General features: G+C 33.3%; 1 protein-coding gene across 2 annotated transcripts in view; it reads left to right on the top strand.

Moving 5' to 3' along the window:
* Nucleotides 1-14,831, top strand: part of LOC113401141 (uncharacterized) — a 106,158-nt gene extending 91,327 nt beyond the window's left edge. For both annotated transcript variants that reach the window (XM_026640902.2, XM_064215386.1), the window contains one exon: nt 13,950-14,831. In XM_026640902.2, the coding sequence (XP_026496687.1) occupies nt 13,950-14,035 (86 nt within the window). In that variant the 3' untranslated portion in view covers nt 14,036-14,831. The remainder of the gene's footprint in view (nt 1-13,949) is intronic.
* The last annotated feature ends 1,953 nt before the right edge of the window (nt 14,832-16,784 follow it).

Here is a 16,784-nt window from a genome sequence, read left to right as displayed (position 1 = left end):
TAATCTATTTGATTTGCTTATAATTGAATCGAATTCAATATTTGATCAACACGACGTGTTTCGTAATTATCTTCGAAAATACATTATTATTATTTTATGTTCTATACTACAACACTATACTATTCTAGATTTTATTGTAACTGACTAGTATTTATCGCGGCTTTCATACTTTTTATGGGATGCGAATACATGTTCCTCTTCGGTCCATAAACCCAACGAAAAATCACACGATCCGATAGTCCGTTAGCGTTTGCCTGAAAGAAGGATAAACCAACAAATACATTTTCACATATAATATTAGTAATACCACACAATACATAATACATTATAAAGTTGACTCTACTAGCCTCAATAAATTGATTACATATATCAATACTCGAAATCGAAATTTGCTTATATTAGGTAGTCCAACTAACCCATAAACCTCAGTTACCTATGGTACTTTTCGAGCAAGTACGCTGTGGCAGACGGTCGTTAACCCAAACTAAAAGCTTTTTAATTATCCTTATCTGTCTTTCTATTGTTCGCCTTGAAAGGGTTGAACGGATTTTAATACGCCTTCCATAGATTAAAAAACCTCTTAACTCGCAATCCCTTTCATTTTTATAAAGTTCAAAACAAATATTCATCCAGCGCTTTGGGAAAATGACAATGACAATGTCGATCTAGTATTCGTATGTGTAATGGTATTGCCGATATTTTTGGATGCGCGGTACGATTGGACTAATATGTAATTGTTTTCTTTTTATCACGTAATATTTAACCTTTATATTTAAAGTTAAGCTATTTATAATAAAGTAAACACGATAACATCCCACTTCTTGGCAAACATCTTATCATCTCTTGAGGAGACGGTTGTTAGAATTTCTACACTGCTTAGTACTGATTAGGTAAGTTCTGTTTGTCCACATTTTTTGCCATTAATTAAACGGGACTTACGTTATACAAACTTGCCACACTGAAATTGAAACTATATTATGAAGACACTGCTCACTGACATGAGGTCAAGTAATTTATCGAATTTTGTTTCGCCCGTTCGCTGTTGATTCTGAGCGGACGTTCTAATAAAAACATGACGAACTAATTATTCTATGAAGTCCTGTTAGAGGACCGTTGGCAAAGGGTGAGTGAGTAATCAAAGGTAGTAAATATATTCATGAAAAAGCTATCAGCAACATGAACGCAGTTTTTTCTCACAATCGAGCATCATCATATTCATCAGATCATCAGGTGGAAAACCAAGATGGTGATCATAATAATATATTGAATAGAAAGCAGATTGCTTTTACTATTCCGGGTTAAAACTATTATTTTTACTGGAAAAGTTTTATGGCAATGTCATGGTGTAATCTCTAACGGCTATTTAAAAAAGAAAATAGCGTCGGGGACAGTCCTTTAATAAAACTTTTTCAGTGCAACAAAGTGCCAACTTGCGTCTACAAAGGGAAACGATGAATTAGTAAAATTACGTTACGAATTGCTACTTCACTCAATACTCTAGAAATCTACAAAAAAACGTTCACTTTCATCAAGGTCATTGCTGAAATAGATTCGACGCAGAGTTAATAATTCCATTATAATTTTTTAAAAAGTTTAACGATGACATATAAATCCCAAATTTTTCTTCTATCAACACTACAAAAATTAAAATGAAAATAAAAACAACTCAAACAATAATTTATCATTTAAAACGTAGATAAATTATATTATGCGATTCTAATGCCTATTCATTAGTTTTCTTTTAATCTGACGGAAATGGACCAGTCAGATTAAAACGGAATAAATTAAAAACGCTAGCTTAGATCGGAACATTAAAAGAAGATAAGTACAGTTTAAATGTAAAAAAATCTAATGTTCAAAATATTTATATTTCATTTTTTTTATATTGTATATAAGAATAATAATTATCACAAACAAAATATATTTAGTATGCATTGCATAAAAAAAATGTTCGGCGCGATGTTAAGAAATTGTTACAAAAGTTGAGAGATTTTCAGAACGCATTTTTATTTAAACTTCATGAAATCTCTGTTCTTGCAAATCGTTACAGTCGTAGAACAAAGGTATGGTCTGAAAATATTTTAAATTGTTTTTGTTCTCTAAGAGAAAGAACCAGCTCAGTGGTTAGAACATGATTATCTTAACTGAAGATTCATTTCCGGGCAAGTACCAAAGAATTTGAATGTACTTAATTTGTGTTTATAATTTACGGCGTGCTTGCCGTTGACACTCATACGCTTATCGTTTGTACATATATCAACCCGCATTGGATCAGCGTGGTGGAATAAGCTTCAAACCTTTTTCTCAAGAGGCTTTGCCCAGCAGTGGAATATTTACAGGTTGTAAAGTAAAGTAGATTTAATAGAAATAAATAATTTGTTTTTAAACAACCGAAAACACCTTTTGTGATACGTATTATACATACAGGTTATTATAGATATTTCTTATGATATATAGGTTATTATATTTATTATAACAAGATTTTAAATTAAGAACAATATAATCATATTGTTCCAATTACAAATCCCAGTTCTTCATTGATCTAAAAGTATGATTATGACGCAATATGTAAAGATCTATAGAAGTTTTAAAATAGGTCAAAACGATTTACACTACCATATATTTTGTTCATGCAACATGTCTACGTATGACTCACTAGACTATCTTGCGATACAAACATATAATATTGTGGAAGAAAAATATATGACATATATGTACATATAGTAAACAAAATGTTATAAAATTAGTCTGTATAAAGTTGATGTCATGTATTTTTTTGTAAATGGAATACTGTGCATAAATAAATAAATTTCACCAAATTTGGCTTATGTTTGACACAAAATTATTTCATTATTTAATATAATTATTATAATTTTATTTATTGTGATTTATTTATTACAATTTGATTTTGTTAAAAGTAATGCATGATAACTAAACTCATGAAAGCGTATATATAGATTTAATTATATCTTAATAGATATCTTATCAGAAAATTCAGAGACAATTTATTTAGTTTTTGATGTAGATAATTATCAAGGACTAGTAACTAAAACATAAACTGAATTTATTATATTAAGAGAATATATTCAGTTTTTTTCGTCGAATTTTTAATTCTATTAACAATACTGTGATTGAATTTCAGAAAATTGATTTTAAAATACTTAAAGACTTGAAACAATCGGAAGGAACGACAAAAACAAGTTAATAAGTTTAAAAACTTGTCATTCAACTTTTCCAGCAAAATTTGAAGCACAGTTACAATCCTCTTTTCTTTTCAATTATACTTAATTAAATTTAATTATATTTCTTGCTAATTATAATATAAAGTTGCTGTTTTCATCATTATTATTATAATAAATAAAATCGTTATTTTTAATTTTTCAATACAAAGATTAATTGCTATTGTATTTCACAAGTCAATAAATTTGAAAGGGAAATATTTGAAGGTAACATAGTACATACAACATAGCTTAAAATACGACTATTGAAATTTATCAATTTTTAAAACTTAATGGTAACAATAAACGTTTATGATTCAGTATTAAATGTTTACAACGTAATTCTTTCATTTCTCTACCTATGTATGTGTTCATACATGAAGCATACAAACTTAGTGACGCAACTGCTTCCACATGTATTCCACTTTATATTACATTCTCCAAGCTGAGCTTTGAATGAAGTGAGGAGAGTTCTCTAGTGGCGAGCTATTTATATGCTGATAGCTCGTATAATGCGCGGAAAATCAGAAACAAATGAAAACGTGCATTCAAATGGAAGCTGTGAAGTTAAATTCATACGACTTTTGCTGTCAAAACTTGTAGTGAACCTAAATTCGTTCATTCGAACTGGGATTTAGTTATTTCATGTTATATAACAACATTATATTACGAGTTCTGTATAGAATAAAACAAAATCAAAATCTATTTTATATAAGTAGACAGTAAGACGAACACTCTTAATAGGCATTTTACCAAATTATATTTATTAGAAAATACTACACGTTCAAAATGTAGATTATACCTCCCGAAAATAACCACCACAAGACAAGAAACTTCGCCACTTACATTTTCATTGCTTCATTGGTTTTTTAACTAAGTACAATAAAATGTAAAACATAATGCACGATACGATAATCAACAAATATTAACTCCACACTTTTTTAACATCCATACTATTGTAATATACAAATTTATATAATATTTAATGAGGGAATATTATTACAGTTGGATTCAATTACTATTCGCGGGAAGGATTTATTGACTTTGCAGAATCGGAATCTAGATGTTACAAGTTAATCCTTACTTCTCTTGTTTATACAATGTTTGTTGCTTATTCTATCAAAATAAGCAGTTGGATTTTGGATATACAAAATATTTCAATTGGCATATATAATTATATTGTGCCGCAACTGTTAATTCCTACTTTGTTTATAATATTCTGAAGCAGTTTACCACTCTAGGCTTATAAAAAAACCTGGACGTCTCTATTTTGTAGAATAAAAAAGGTTTCAATATCAGTATGTTATCCCAAAATGATATGCCGCAAGACATCATTATAAAAATATTTAAAATAATATATTAATCGAAATTAGAATTCCAGTGAATCGTCGAATCGAATTTACAAAAATCGTGAATACTACTACTGTAATTCGTCGGATATAAAAAAATACAAAAAGTTTTGCTTTTTTATATTAAGCAAGTTAATCACTACACTTATTAATATTTATTGTTTAAAACTAATTTATTTGTTGAAATCAACCGATATATTAGTTTACATAACATAACATTAACAGCCTGTAAATTTGTAAAACACTGCTGGGCAAGGGCCTCCTCTCCCTTTGAGGAGAAGGTTTGGAGCATATTCCACCACGATGCTCCAATGCAGGTGGGTGGAATAAACATGTGGCAGAATTTAGTTGAAATTAGACACATGCAGGTTTCCTCACGATGTTTTCCTTCACCATAGAGCACGAGATTAATTATAAACACAAATTAAGCACATAAAAAATTACAAACATATCAATAAGCTAAACATTTTGTCAATATAACAGTTTTATTTTAATTATATAAAAATAAATTAACTATGGAACTATTTCACCTAAATTTTTCTTTTCCAAAATTACATATTATCGTATATTATCTAACGTTTTCAATAAAACAGTCACTTCATCGGCAACTGTAAGCACATTATTAAAAAAAAAAAGTGCACCTTAGTACTGTTAACCATTTTAAATGACTGTTGTACAGTAAATAAGTAATGGATAAAGTTTGAATATACTTTTTATATGAATTCATTAACATTTAATAAAACCGATGTTACTAAAATTATTTTTCTATATCTATATTGGTATTAGATCTATATGTATTTATATTAAGAATCGTAGCTTCAGTTTAATTAAATGAAATGTGTTTTCAGATATCCTTGATCTAATTGTATTGAATGTTCAACGAAAACTTTAGTTACGTTTTTATATTGTAACAAAAGACGAATGAAATAAAATTGAGTTATTATTATGGTAATAATTCGAGGCATCAGAATTCGTAATAGTTAATTAGCTATGTTATAAACCAATGATAATGATATTAGTACTATATCATGACGAGAAAAGCTTTAATATCATTATTTGCTTTTAGTATTATAAGGTAAAATTAATTTAATTACGTGAATGTTCTAGCTAATTATCAATTATCCCAATTCGATTTTATCAATTTGCGAACCAGAGAATACTAAACATAGAAACCACAAGTATTATCTATATTAATAATTTCGTGTAGGTCTACGATACACCCGATCGAAACTTATCCACAATTACAGATCGTTTAAAAAATAATGATTTTGTAGTCGATAACATATATCCTCAAAATTCTTATAATCGAGATATTTCGATATTCAATTCAATGACATGAAGTTCAACGGCAGGCCATGTTTGAAGTTTACGGGTGCATTCAGAAAGTGTGTTCCAAATAATATTTTCGTGCAGGAGTACGGCAGTTAGTATATTTATATTTGTTTAGCTTTATTTTACCCGAGCGAAGCCGGGTTTTCATCTAGTATAAAATATAATTGTGCTTTATTTATTTATACATATTTGTATTAACATTTTAACTATAGTCAAGAAATTCTTAAAGTATACCTACTAGGTATGAAAATTAATGTCAAGTGTACTTTGTATATTTGACGATTAAACGTTGAGAATGGGATCATAACATAATAATTTTGCGGTAAGCTACGGTTGCGGTGTAGTTTGAAGGTTACATAATAATTATTTATACGAAAATGATGATTTAGTTAAAATATTTAGTAATATGACGGATTGCAACTTAAAATTTATTATCATGAGCGCCATAACATGCAATATGTATGTTATATCTTAATATCATTAAATTAATAGATGAAATTAATTAAAATAAGATTTAGCAAAATACTAATAATTTTACAAGAGATTTAAAAGAGATTAGGCTTTAAATTATTTGTTTAAAGGAACAGAAAATGGTAGGACTAAAAGCAATGTAAGATTTACAAACAGAAGCTACTTTTATGAATTTCATTTATCAAAAAAGTAACTTAAATTATATAAAAACTTTAATTATTCGGATAAGAGATTCTTAAGCAAGCTTAATTCAATATCTGAAGTTTCCACTTGACATGGATTAAAAATATTATATTCCTTAAAGTGCTTTAACATAGTCTCTTCAGATAGCTTTTAAAGTGCTTATTCAATATATGCCTTAAATAAATTAATAATTGTTTATTAAAAAAACAGTGGTCGTGTATAAAAAAATATATTACTATATATATTACTCATAAAACACGTTAATTTTACAAAAACTACCAACAGTGTTAGAAATACTGACGATATGAAATGGTTTAATAATGAAGTCACACATCTTGGTTGAACAATAAGATCAAAACTTCATTTCAAAGTTTTTACTTAAGTCACTAACCATGTTATTTCCCAGGAGAGATTTCACGATGTAATCGTTTCTATATTAAATATGCTGTGAAAAAATAAATTAAACGAAAAGTTCATTTCAACGAAGATTTCAACTCATATTTCGTTAATTTGAACATTTAACTATGCTTACTTTTTTTTTATGTTAGTGGTGGCAAACGAGCAGGAGGCTCACCTGATGGAAAGTGACTACCACCGCCCATGGACATCTGCAACACCGGGGGGCTTGCAGGTGCGTTACCGGCCTTTCAGGAAGGAGTACGCTCTTTTCTTGAAGGTTACCAAGTCGTATCGGTTCGGAAAAACCGCCGGCGAAAGCTGGTTCCACAGAGTGGTTGCGAGGCAGAAAATGTCTTAAAAATCGCGCTATTGTGGATTTTCTGACATCTAGGTGGTGTGGGTGATATTTTTAATTTTGACGAGATGTCCGAAGGTGAAATTCAGCAGCCGGGATTAATCCGAACAATTCCTCGGAACATTCCCCGTGATAAATTCTGTAGAAGATGCAGAGCGATCCAACATCTCTACGCAAAGCCAAAGGATCAAGCAGATCGGAAAGGGCTTGGTCGTCGATTATTCGAGCCGCTCTACGTTGGATACGGTCAAATGGAAGGTGCTGGTACTGGGGAGTAACCGCCCAGAGGTGAGAGCAGTATTCCATGTGAGGCCGAATTTGCGCCTTGTATAGTCTTAGACGATAGGCCGACGTGAAATACTGTTCTGCCTTGCTGAGCACACCGAGCTTTTTTGATGCCAATTTGGCTTTGCCTTCCAATTGACCGCGCAACTGAACGAGACTCGAAATATCGACGCCAAGTATTCCGATACTAACTGTGGCGGCTAACGAAATGTTCTCGAATCGTGGAGATATGACAAATGGTGTTTTTTTAGCAGTTAACGCGCAAACTTGCATCTTTTTGGGGTTGAAATGGACTAGGTTTAGCCGACCTCAGTACGAGACTTTGTTTAACGAAGACTCGATTTCAGACACAAGTTTGTTCCGGTTTTCTTCGACGTTTTCCCGAGAAATATTAGCACGGCCGGTGTATGAGGTGTCCACGGTGCTGTCGTCCGCATAGCAGTGAATGTTACTGATTTGCAAAAAGTCATTGATATGTAGAAGAAACACCAGCATTGACGAATTTTAAGTCGGAGCATGCACCGTCGACAACGACCTTGATGCTCCGATCTGCCAAAAAACTGGTAATCCAATTGCATAATTTCCCGGGAAGCCCATAGGAAGGAAGCTTTGAAAGAAGCGCTTTGTGCCACACGCGATCGAAGGCCTTCACTATGTCCAGACTGGCTGCTAATGCCTCCCCCTTGCTCTCAACTGCTTCCGCCCATCTATAAGTAAGGTAAATTAGAAGATCACCGGCTGAGCGACCCTGACGGAAACCGTACTGGCGGCGGTCGCTAACCAGCTGGTACTCCTCTAGGTACCGCAGGAGCTGGCAGTTTATAATGGACTCCATTACCTTGGAGAACAAGGAGGTGATGGCTATAGGCCTATAATTGGACGGGTCTGAGCGGTTGCCCTTTTTAGGGATCGGATGCACCAAAGCAGTCTTCCAGGAGTTCGGGACGACGCCAAATGCATAGGATTACCGGAAAAGACGCGTTAAGACCGGCGCCAACTCGGGAGCACAAGTCCGTAGCACGATTGGAGGGATGCCATCGGGTCCACTCGATTTATGAATATCCAGGGAAAGAAGTGCTTTACGAACTGCACTTTGCCGGAATTTAACCTCCGGCATCGTGGTATCACACCGCGGGATTGTTGGTGGTGACTTTCCTCGGTCATCCAGAGTCGAGTTCGCAGCGAAGAGAGAGCCTAAAAGATCAGCTTTCTCCTTCGCTGTATGGGCCAATGACTCACCGTGCAAAGATGGAAAAGAGGGCTGACAGAAATTCCCTAAGACAGCCTTAGCGAGAGACCAGAACGCACGTGTTCCTGAAGGGAGGCGCACCAGTCTCTCGCCAATTCTGCCAATGTACTCCGTCTTCGCCTTAGCAATCAAGTTTTTGAAGGATCTAGAGGCAGAGTTATATTCCTTTCTGAATGCGCTGGTATTTACATCACGAGACGTCGATGCGTTAGCCCAGTCTTGGTAGCGTTCCCATTTTCGGTGTGAAGCCGTTTTGCAGAAACGGCCAAACCAGGGCTGGAACTTGCCACCGATGGGGACCGCAGAATACGGAATAAACAGTTCCATACCCTGAAGTACCACATCGGCGACAGAGTCAGCAACAACGCTCGGATCATCCGGCGAGAAACAAACCTGCCCCCATGCGTAGGATGCAAACAAGGACCGCATCCCATTCCAATCTGCTGACTTGTAGTGCCACACTCTGCGGCAACCCACGAAACGAGGTCGTGAGTACCGCGCAACCGGCACTGTACTCCAGACGAGACAGTGGCCCGACGAACCCAGAGGGGGATCGACGATAACCTGGTAGCTATCCGGATGGGAAGTCAGCAGAAGGTCCAACAGGGAAGGTATATGATCCTCCACGTCTGGTATTCGCGTTGGCGAGGTGACCAGTTGTGTCAAATCATATGCTAAAGCGAAGTCGAAAACAGATCTACCCGCATGATCGGTAGTGCGTGATCCAAGCCATTCGGCATGGTGGGCATTAAAATCGCCAAGAATTACGATCACTGCGGATGGGATCTGCTGCAGCACGGAATCTGTAGCCATTTGGACGTGCTCAACCAGTCGTTCGGTTTCGGCATTACCGCTATGGGACCTATAAAGGCACGCGTAGATTCGCGGATGGTCGTCGCAGTCTACACGCAGCCAGATAATCGATAGGTCCTGCCCTTCAAGGCTGCCGAGGCGTCGAGAGCAGATATCATCTCTGACGTAAAAGCACACGCGTGGTACAAAGGAATGTTCCAATTTGTACCCGGGGTAAGAAAGAAATGTCGTATCGGCAGGAGAGGATATCTGGGTCTCGGTAAGAAAGAGCAAGGCCGGCTTCGCCGTCTTAAGGTGAAAGTGAACGGCGTTCAAGTTGGAGTTGAGTCCCCTTATGTTACAGAAGTCCACAGTGAGGGTGGTAGGGGTTGCCTTATGATGCCTGCTCCGCTTGCCCCGAAAAGTGGCGAGCGCAAAATTGCCCCCCCCAGAATTCGGAGGGCAGCCTGGGCATCCCTGCTCAGGTGGTGTACGTCCTGAGCATGGATGCCCAGAGAGGGATTCTCCACCGCCGTCGCTGATGGTACCCTCCTGGGGTAATGAAACCAAATTATGCACAACCATTATGTTTTAGGGGGGAGGGGGATCGGGCCTCCGGGACTCTCACATACCAGACGAAACGCGGTAGCATAGCAACCACTTACATACTTTTGGTAAAAAGTAAAATCGGCGTAAAGTACTAAAATATTAAATTTAAAAAATACTAAATTTTACTTTTGGTAAAAAGTAAAATTTAGTATTTATACTTTATTACTTTCATATTAAAGTAAATAATATAAAAAAATAAAATTGATATCTCAGGTTACCCTCTCAGGTTACCCAGTTACAAAATGTTTTTACATTTTTCCATCTTAAATAATTATACCATGATTTTTTCTAGCGTAAACAAAGCCATACTTAAATCGTTTCAACGATATACAAAAAAAAAAATGTAATTCCGAGCATTTTCTAAGAGCGCGCTTAACAAAGTTATCTCTAGTTAATTTAACGACCCCCGCTACATCAAAACGTCTCTTGCTTTTTCTTTAGCTGCATTTACCGTACCGATATATATCACACAATATAAAACTTAGTTCTTTAACGATCAACCAAGCCAGTTTTATGATGAGATTGAATAAAAAATACCGTCATCGTTTTCTGTAGGAAAGATAAAATATTTTTAGATCGCCCACTTATTTTTTGGAAACTATTTGTATTTCCGGCCTAGTTATAAGCAAATCATTTAGAAGTTGGTTCGATTTCATAGATTGAGTAAGGATTCATATATAATTTGCTTTATTACGTTACCTATAAACAAAGGCTTCACTAAGCTTTCCTACTCCCAAACAGCAATATTTTGTTGCTTCTTGGGCCGATGTCAAGGCTGACAAAGGTAAGCCAATGTAACATTCATTGGCTTCAGGAATATAATATAATAATATTAAGTCTCATAATGCAAAGCCCCTGAAACTGCCAGGGTTTACCGAATTTTATTTAAATTTCCAATTTTTAAGAATATAATCAGCAGACGTTAAAAAATATAAGAAGAACGTTTAGTGATTTTCGGTGAAAAGGGAAAATATTTTTTATTCATTCTTGTGCTACGGTATAATAAATTATGAAGAAGGTGACATATGTTTAGCTTAATTAATAAACATAACTGTCCTTTATTTGCAAAGAACATTCAGCCTTAGTCCATTTAATTGTATTTGTTTAGGACAATTAAATACGCTTTGTACCACTTCAAATACTGTTAAGAATAGCGCTCTTGGTGTCCAACGTAATTATGTTGACGTAATCGTGAGCGACAATTATATTATTTAAAATACGTTTGGTATTCACTGTCATCTGAAGCTGATGGGTATTTCCAGAAGGTATCGTATATGAATTTAAACTACAGGCAAGAGCAAAGACTCCAGATGAGACCAATTATTTTTGGAAAGTATGAGTTTTTAACCGATACCTTCATATTTCTTTATTAAAACAAAACTCATTCGAAGATACCTTATTATAAAATTGCCTTCTACCACGGTCCGGGCAAAGACTAATTGAAAAAGATTGGCGCTTGCTTTGTTGCAAGTTAAGATTTAATATAGATGTAACTCTGTTACCATGATACACGAGCTCATTTATCGTGTTTACTTTGAATTAGAAACATTTAACTTCTTACTTTATACTTCTTGTTTTGTAATAACAATATTGGGCAAGTCTTTTGCAACGTATATTTTTACAAGAATGATATGTGTACGACCTAAATTCATAACTTCATTGCTGCTTGAAAAAATGAAAATATATCAAAGGAGTAATCGAGTACTACGAGTACTGTACATACTAAATTGTCAGATTGCTTTCTAATAATTGATATTTGTGTGTATGTACGATGAGTTCGCCAATTATGGAGCGAATTTTATGATTCTCTTTTAACTGAATAGATAGATACAGCTTGTATCTTATATAGTATATATATAAAACCTTCGTAATTCGCTAATAGAATGTGGCAGCTGTTTATTTTTTCATCTTAATTTAAAATGTTATTTGGAAAACATCTAAACAACTAAATTAATGAACTATTTTTATTAATTTAATTTAATTTATTATTATGATGGTCCAATGTATCAGTAAACAGATGATAAAATAATTGCAACTTCAATCAAACGCTTTCAGTTTTAAGTGTGCTTTACCGACACTTCATGGTTCCCGGCTATTTCACTAACTGTAACTTAACTACGACTTTTATTTTTAATAGCTTCGAAAGATTTTTACTCAAAATCCTTTATCCTTCTATCCCTCTAGCCTTTATAAAATATATAGCAATATAAACTTGTTACGTAAACAAATAAAACCTTAAAACCGATTAATATTAATTACTTTAAATAAAAATATTCGTCAAATATTTTAGTGATTTCAGTTTCAGCTCACTTTCTTTATCTATCTCGGTTTGACAGTTGTAAAACAAAGTAGCAAAATCTTCGTACGAAGGAGACTGCCTAACTAAACTGTAAAATTTTGAGTGGTTTGATTAATTATATGACATGGAAAAATACTTTTTTAATTTAATTTTTAAATATTTTTATCAGAATATTATATTTTTTATGGATGTATATACTTTTCTTTTTTTAATATTATGATATTGCTTGGAAAAAGCGGTAGATAATATTCGGTCTATTTTCGTGTCATTTTTTGTCTTTTATATTTTAAATGAAATCATCACCTATATAGCTAAATCTAATAACTTATATTTATAATTTTTGTTTTGAATTTTGCTAGTGACACTTCAGAGCGTCTAGTCGTGTTCTATTTTGTGATTTTCACACATCGTGCACACGATTGCACATGCATAAAAAATAAATTATTCGGAGTTTGAAATAAGGTTTTTATATAAAATGTTTATCAATAAACATCGGTTTTATTTTTTATTTATATTTCATTCATAAAAAAAAACTGATTACTTTTCAATTGGCGCCTAGCGAATAACTGTTGTTATATAAATGTTTTTTTAGGGGATAAGAAAGGCCTCCAACCCCAAACGAGATATTATGTTTCTTGTGCCTGTAGTCACATGGGCTTGCTCACTGTTCATAACGGAACACAACCATACTAAGTATTGCTGCTCGATAATGGAGAATATAATGACGGGTACAAAGCTACCACCAAATTTATCGATCTAAATACCTAAGACTACTTCGTATTACTGAACGACAATGAGTTTAAGGAGAAATAATCACTAAAATAATATATTAATAAAAAATAACTAACATACGAAAATGAGTCAAATCCTGTTTAACAAGATTAGATGTTTAATAGTTTCTTGCAGCTAATTAATATTACCATAATTGATGTTATAAACACAATACTTCTAACAAAGATTTTATAAACAATAAAAATATATATAATATAAACAAACTTAACTTTCTAATATTAACATTCTTTATTTAAAAAATATTTTTTAAGTAATTATTAAATTAGGTAATATTCAATTGTTTATATTTGCATGGTTATTTAGAATTGAGAAAATAAATAAGTTATGAAATATTTAATGTAAATTCTAAATAGTTTCTTTTTTTTTTTGATTTGAATCAGATTATTTTTTCACTTTTAGTATTTTGTCAATAGACAAAAATATTACCAGCCCTTTAATAAAACCTACCTAAAATAACAAAAATACTGATTAGTGTCTTCTCTCAATACATAATATAGTCATAGATTTTGGGAGTCCTTAAATGACCAGAGTAGCCCCTATAGAAGTGTGACCCAGCAAAGTCTGTTATTAAATGCCATTTAATCCTACGATGGTTAAGCTGTACGTTTGTTCACAGTCCGGCAAGAGAACGAGCGGCTGATGCACGACGTCCTTCAGGCGGGAATCGCCAATCGCACCCTGTCGTCGGGGGCATTGCGCTGACGCCGCGCTATTCGCCGCGCCCGCGGCTCGATAACATTAGGCCTGCTGCCGCACCGCCCGAGGAGCCTCCGGACTTCACTCCTAGCGTGGACTTACCTTTCACTCCCCACGACATGCAACCTGTGCCGACAGAGGACACACGCAGCGCGCCGGTGAGCGGAGCCGATGCGGGCCCAGCGTGATTCAGTCGAAATACAATGGTTTCTGTTCTAGGCCTGCTGTTATTGAGCTGGAAACAAAACGAACAGACTGTGTAGCGTTCGTTTGCGGGTTCTATTCGAAAGTTGTGTGGTTTAAAAGTGTAGTTAGATTTTGTGAAATTGTGAATGATAAATACGAAATGTTAATTGTTATAATAAATAATACTATAATATATATTATGAGATTGTATTGAGATAGACAGGCAGTACCTGCTTCCGGTATTTAGATAAGGATATAGATTAAATTATATTAGTCGGTGGTTAAATTATGATCATAACCTTTTAACTGTATGAACTAATGAAACGAAAATTACATTAGGGTATCTAAAATTATTAGTAAATTACGCATCAATCATAATTATAAATAAAGTGCACTATAAATCTGCAAACAATAACAGTCGATTTCCCCACAATATAATATATTAAATTATGAAATTACTGCTCTAATATACGGGATCAATTAACTCGATAGCTACAAGTGTAATCTAGTCAATTTGTATATTTGCTTTCAACGGTCAATTTATACCAGCTCGATTATTTTAAATATTATGATATCATGGGGTTCGATTAGAGATGAATAGTAACACATTTTACCGATTATGCCATTACTAATATATTCTCATTTTATTTCAGAAATGTAAATTAACAATACTAAAGGAAAATAAATATTATTATGTTTATTTATTACTAGAAACAATCAGCCTCATTGGTCTTGTGGCTAGCTTGTAAGGCTGTAGACCGAGATCCCGGGTTGGGCCAATTGAAAATTATTGGTTTGGTTTGTGTGTTGTATTGGTGGTAATTGTTTTTTGTGTCTCGTTGTGGACAATTTTACAGTACCGCGCTTTGAAAAGCGCGTAATGCCAAGGCGTTGGTCCCGCGCTGATATCCTATCGGTCTTGCTAGATGCCGTCCCATCGGACTTTGAGGGTGAGAGGAAAGAGAGTGCTTGCGCAAACTCCGAAGTAATTCACTATCTTTTGCGCAGTTGGCTAGTTTGGAGACTAGCCGACGTAGCCAAAATTTGATCTACAGGTTAATTAATAGCAACAGTCACACTTATTAATTAGATAGAAATATATTTAGCAAACTTCAAATAATAAGAGAATTTAGTTCATTTTATTTTGTGTGTATGTATGTATATATTCGCCGATCATAAAGTGACTTTAATAATTCCTTTTTATTGAATAGGCCTATCTCGAAAACTCGAGGATTTATTACTTATTTTCTTGAAGCCCGCCTTGTATTGATAACATAAGGCGGGCGGTTTAAAGCATTCTTGCTTAGATTGCCTACATACATTGGTATTCCCTAATGTGCTACTTATTTACAATTTAATATTGAAAATAAAATAATGTGTTTACAAAACAACATAAAATACGTAATCAGCGATTTTTCCAGACGCTAGTCAAGGGAGCATCGTCACTAATAAAAATAAAATACTTTTTCTAATTTTATTTTGCCAACATTTTTATAACGTGTAGTTTATTAGTTAGGGTAAAAACCAAAATTTTTTTTCAATTTATGTAAATTTTTCAATTTCATTTAACTCTTATTAATTGATTACGTTTTTATAGTATTCACTACTTTTTATCGTTATTATATTATAAAATAATAACTATCTCTATCTTGAACGAGGTGCATTTAATCAATACTATTCATTGACAGTTCGGAATAAAATGGTGGAAAATTGATATCGAAAGTTTGCAAATTAAATCAAAATGTTTGCATGCAGTTCTTTATTTTATTTTATTAGTCATTTATTAATTTATATTAATAAATAAAAAGTCTACAGTTTTTCTAAGCAAAATATCTGAACACGCATATTTCAAGCTTGTTTATCTTTATTCCTGTAACCATTAGAATAAAATACATATTCATCTATTTAAATCAATGAGATCTGAAATATTGACTACGTCACTAAAAATACTTATATTTTATAACATTTACTAAAATAATAGCTCTAAAACACATAGCTCACGTGTAACTTTGCGCGATAGTTTGCGCAGTTATGATTATTATTTGAACGGTAAATAAGTATTGCACAAATTCAAAACTCAGCTTGTATAAGTCGCGCTATCAAAGATTGGGTTACAGTTTAATAAGAGTTTTATGGATGTACATATTCGATTTTAATCTAATCTTTTTAAAATATATGTATAATTAAAACTAAGCTTTTATTTAAATTAAGCTTATATAATTACAAAAAATTAATATTATGATTAATTGTAATATTATTTTTCTTTGGTAATTACTGTTTACTGTATAATAAATTACCGACTTAAATATATATACAAAATATAATGTTTGAAATGGTTTTCTAGTCATGAAGAAACCCAAGTAAAGTAAGCCATTTGAGAAACTGTAGTATAATATGAACAATAAAGTCTGTCTATCAAGTCTAGTCAATGAGCTTCTAACCCGTGCTTGTATCTGATAAGAATAAGAGCTTTTGTATTGTAGTTATTGTAGAATCTATCAATATTGTTATACAGAACGGCGAGAATTGAATACTACCTATTCTTGTTATTGTAAAGAGTAAAATCAAT

The sequence above is a fragment of the Vanessa tameamea genome, chromosome 7 (genome assembly GCF_037043105.1).
Source record: "Vanessa tameamea isolate UH-Manoa-2023 chromosome 7, ilVanTame1 primary haplotype, whole genome shotgun sequence".
Lineage (NCBI taxonomy): Eukaryota > Metazoa > Arthropoda > Insecta > Lepidoptera > Nymphalidae > Vanessa > Vanessa tameamea.
Note: the sequence above shows the minus strand (reverse complement) of the source record. Positions and strands in the feature narration are given on the sequence as shown.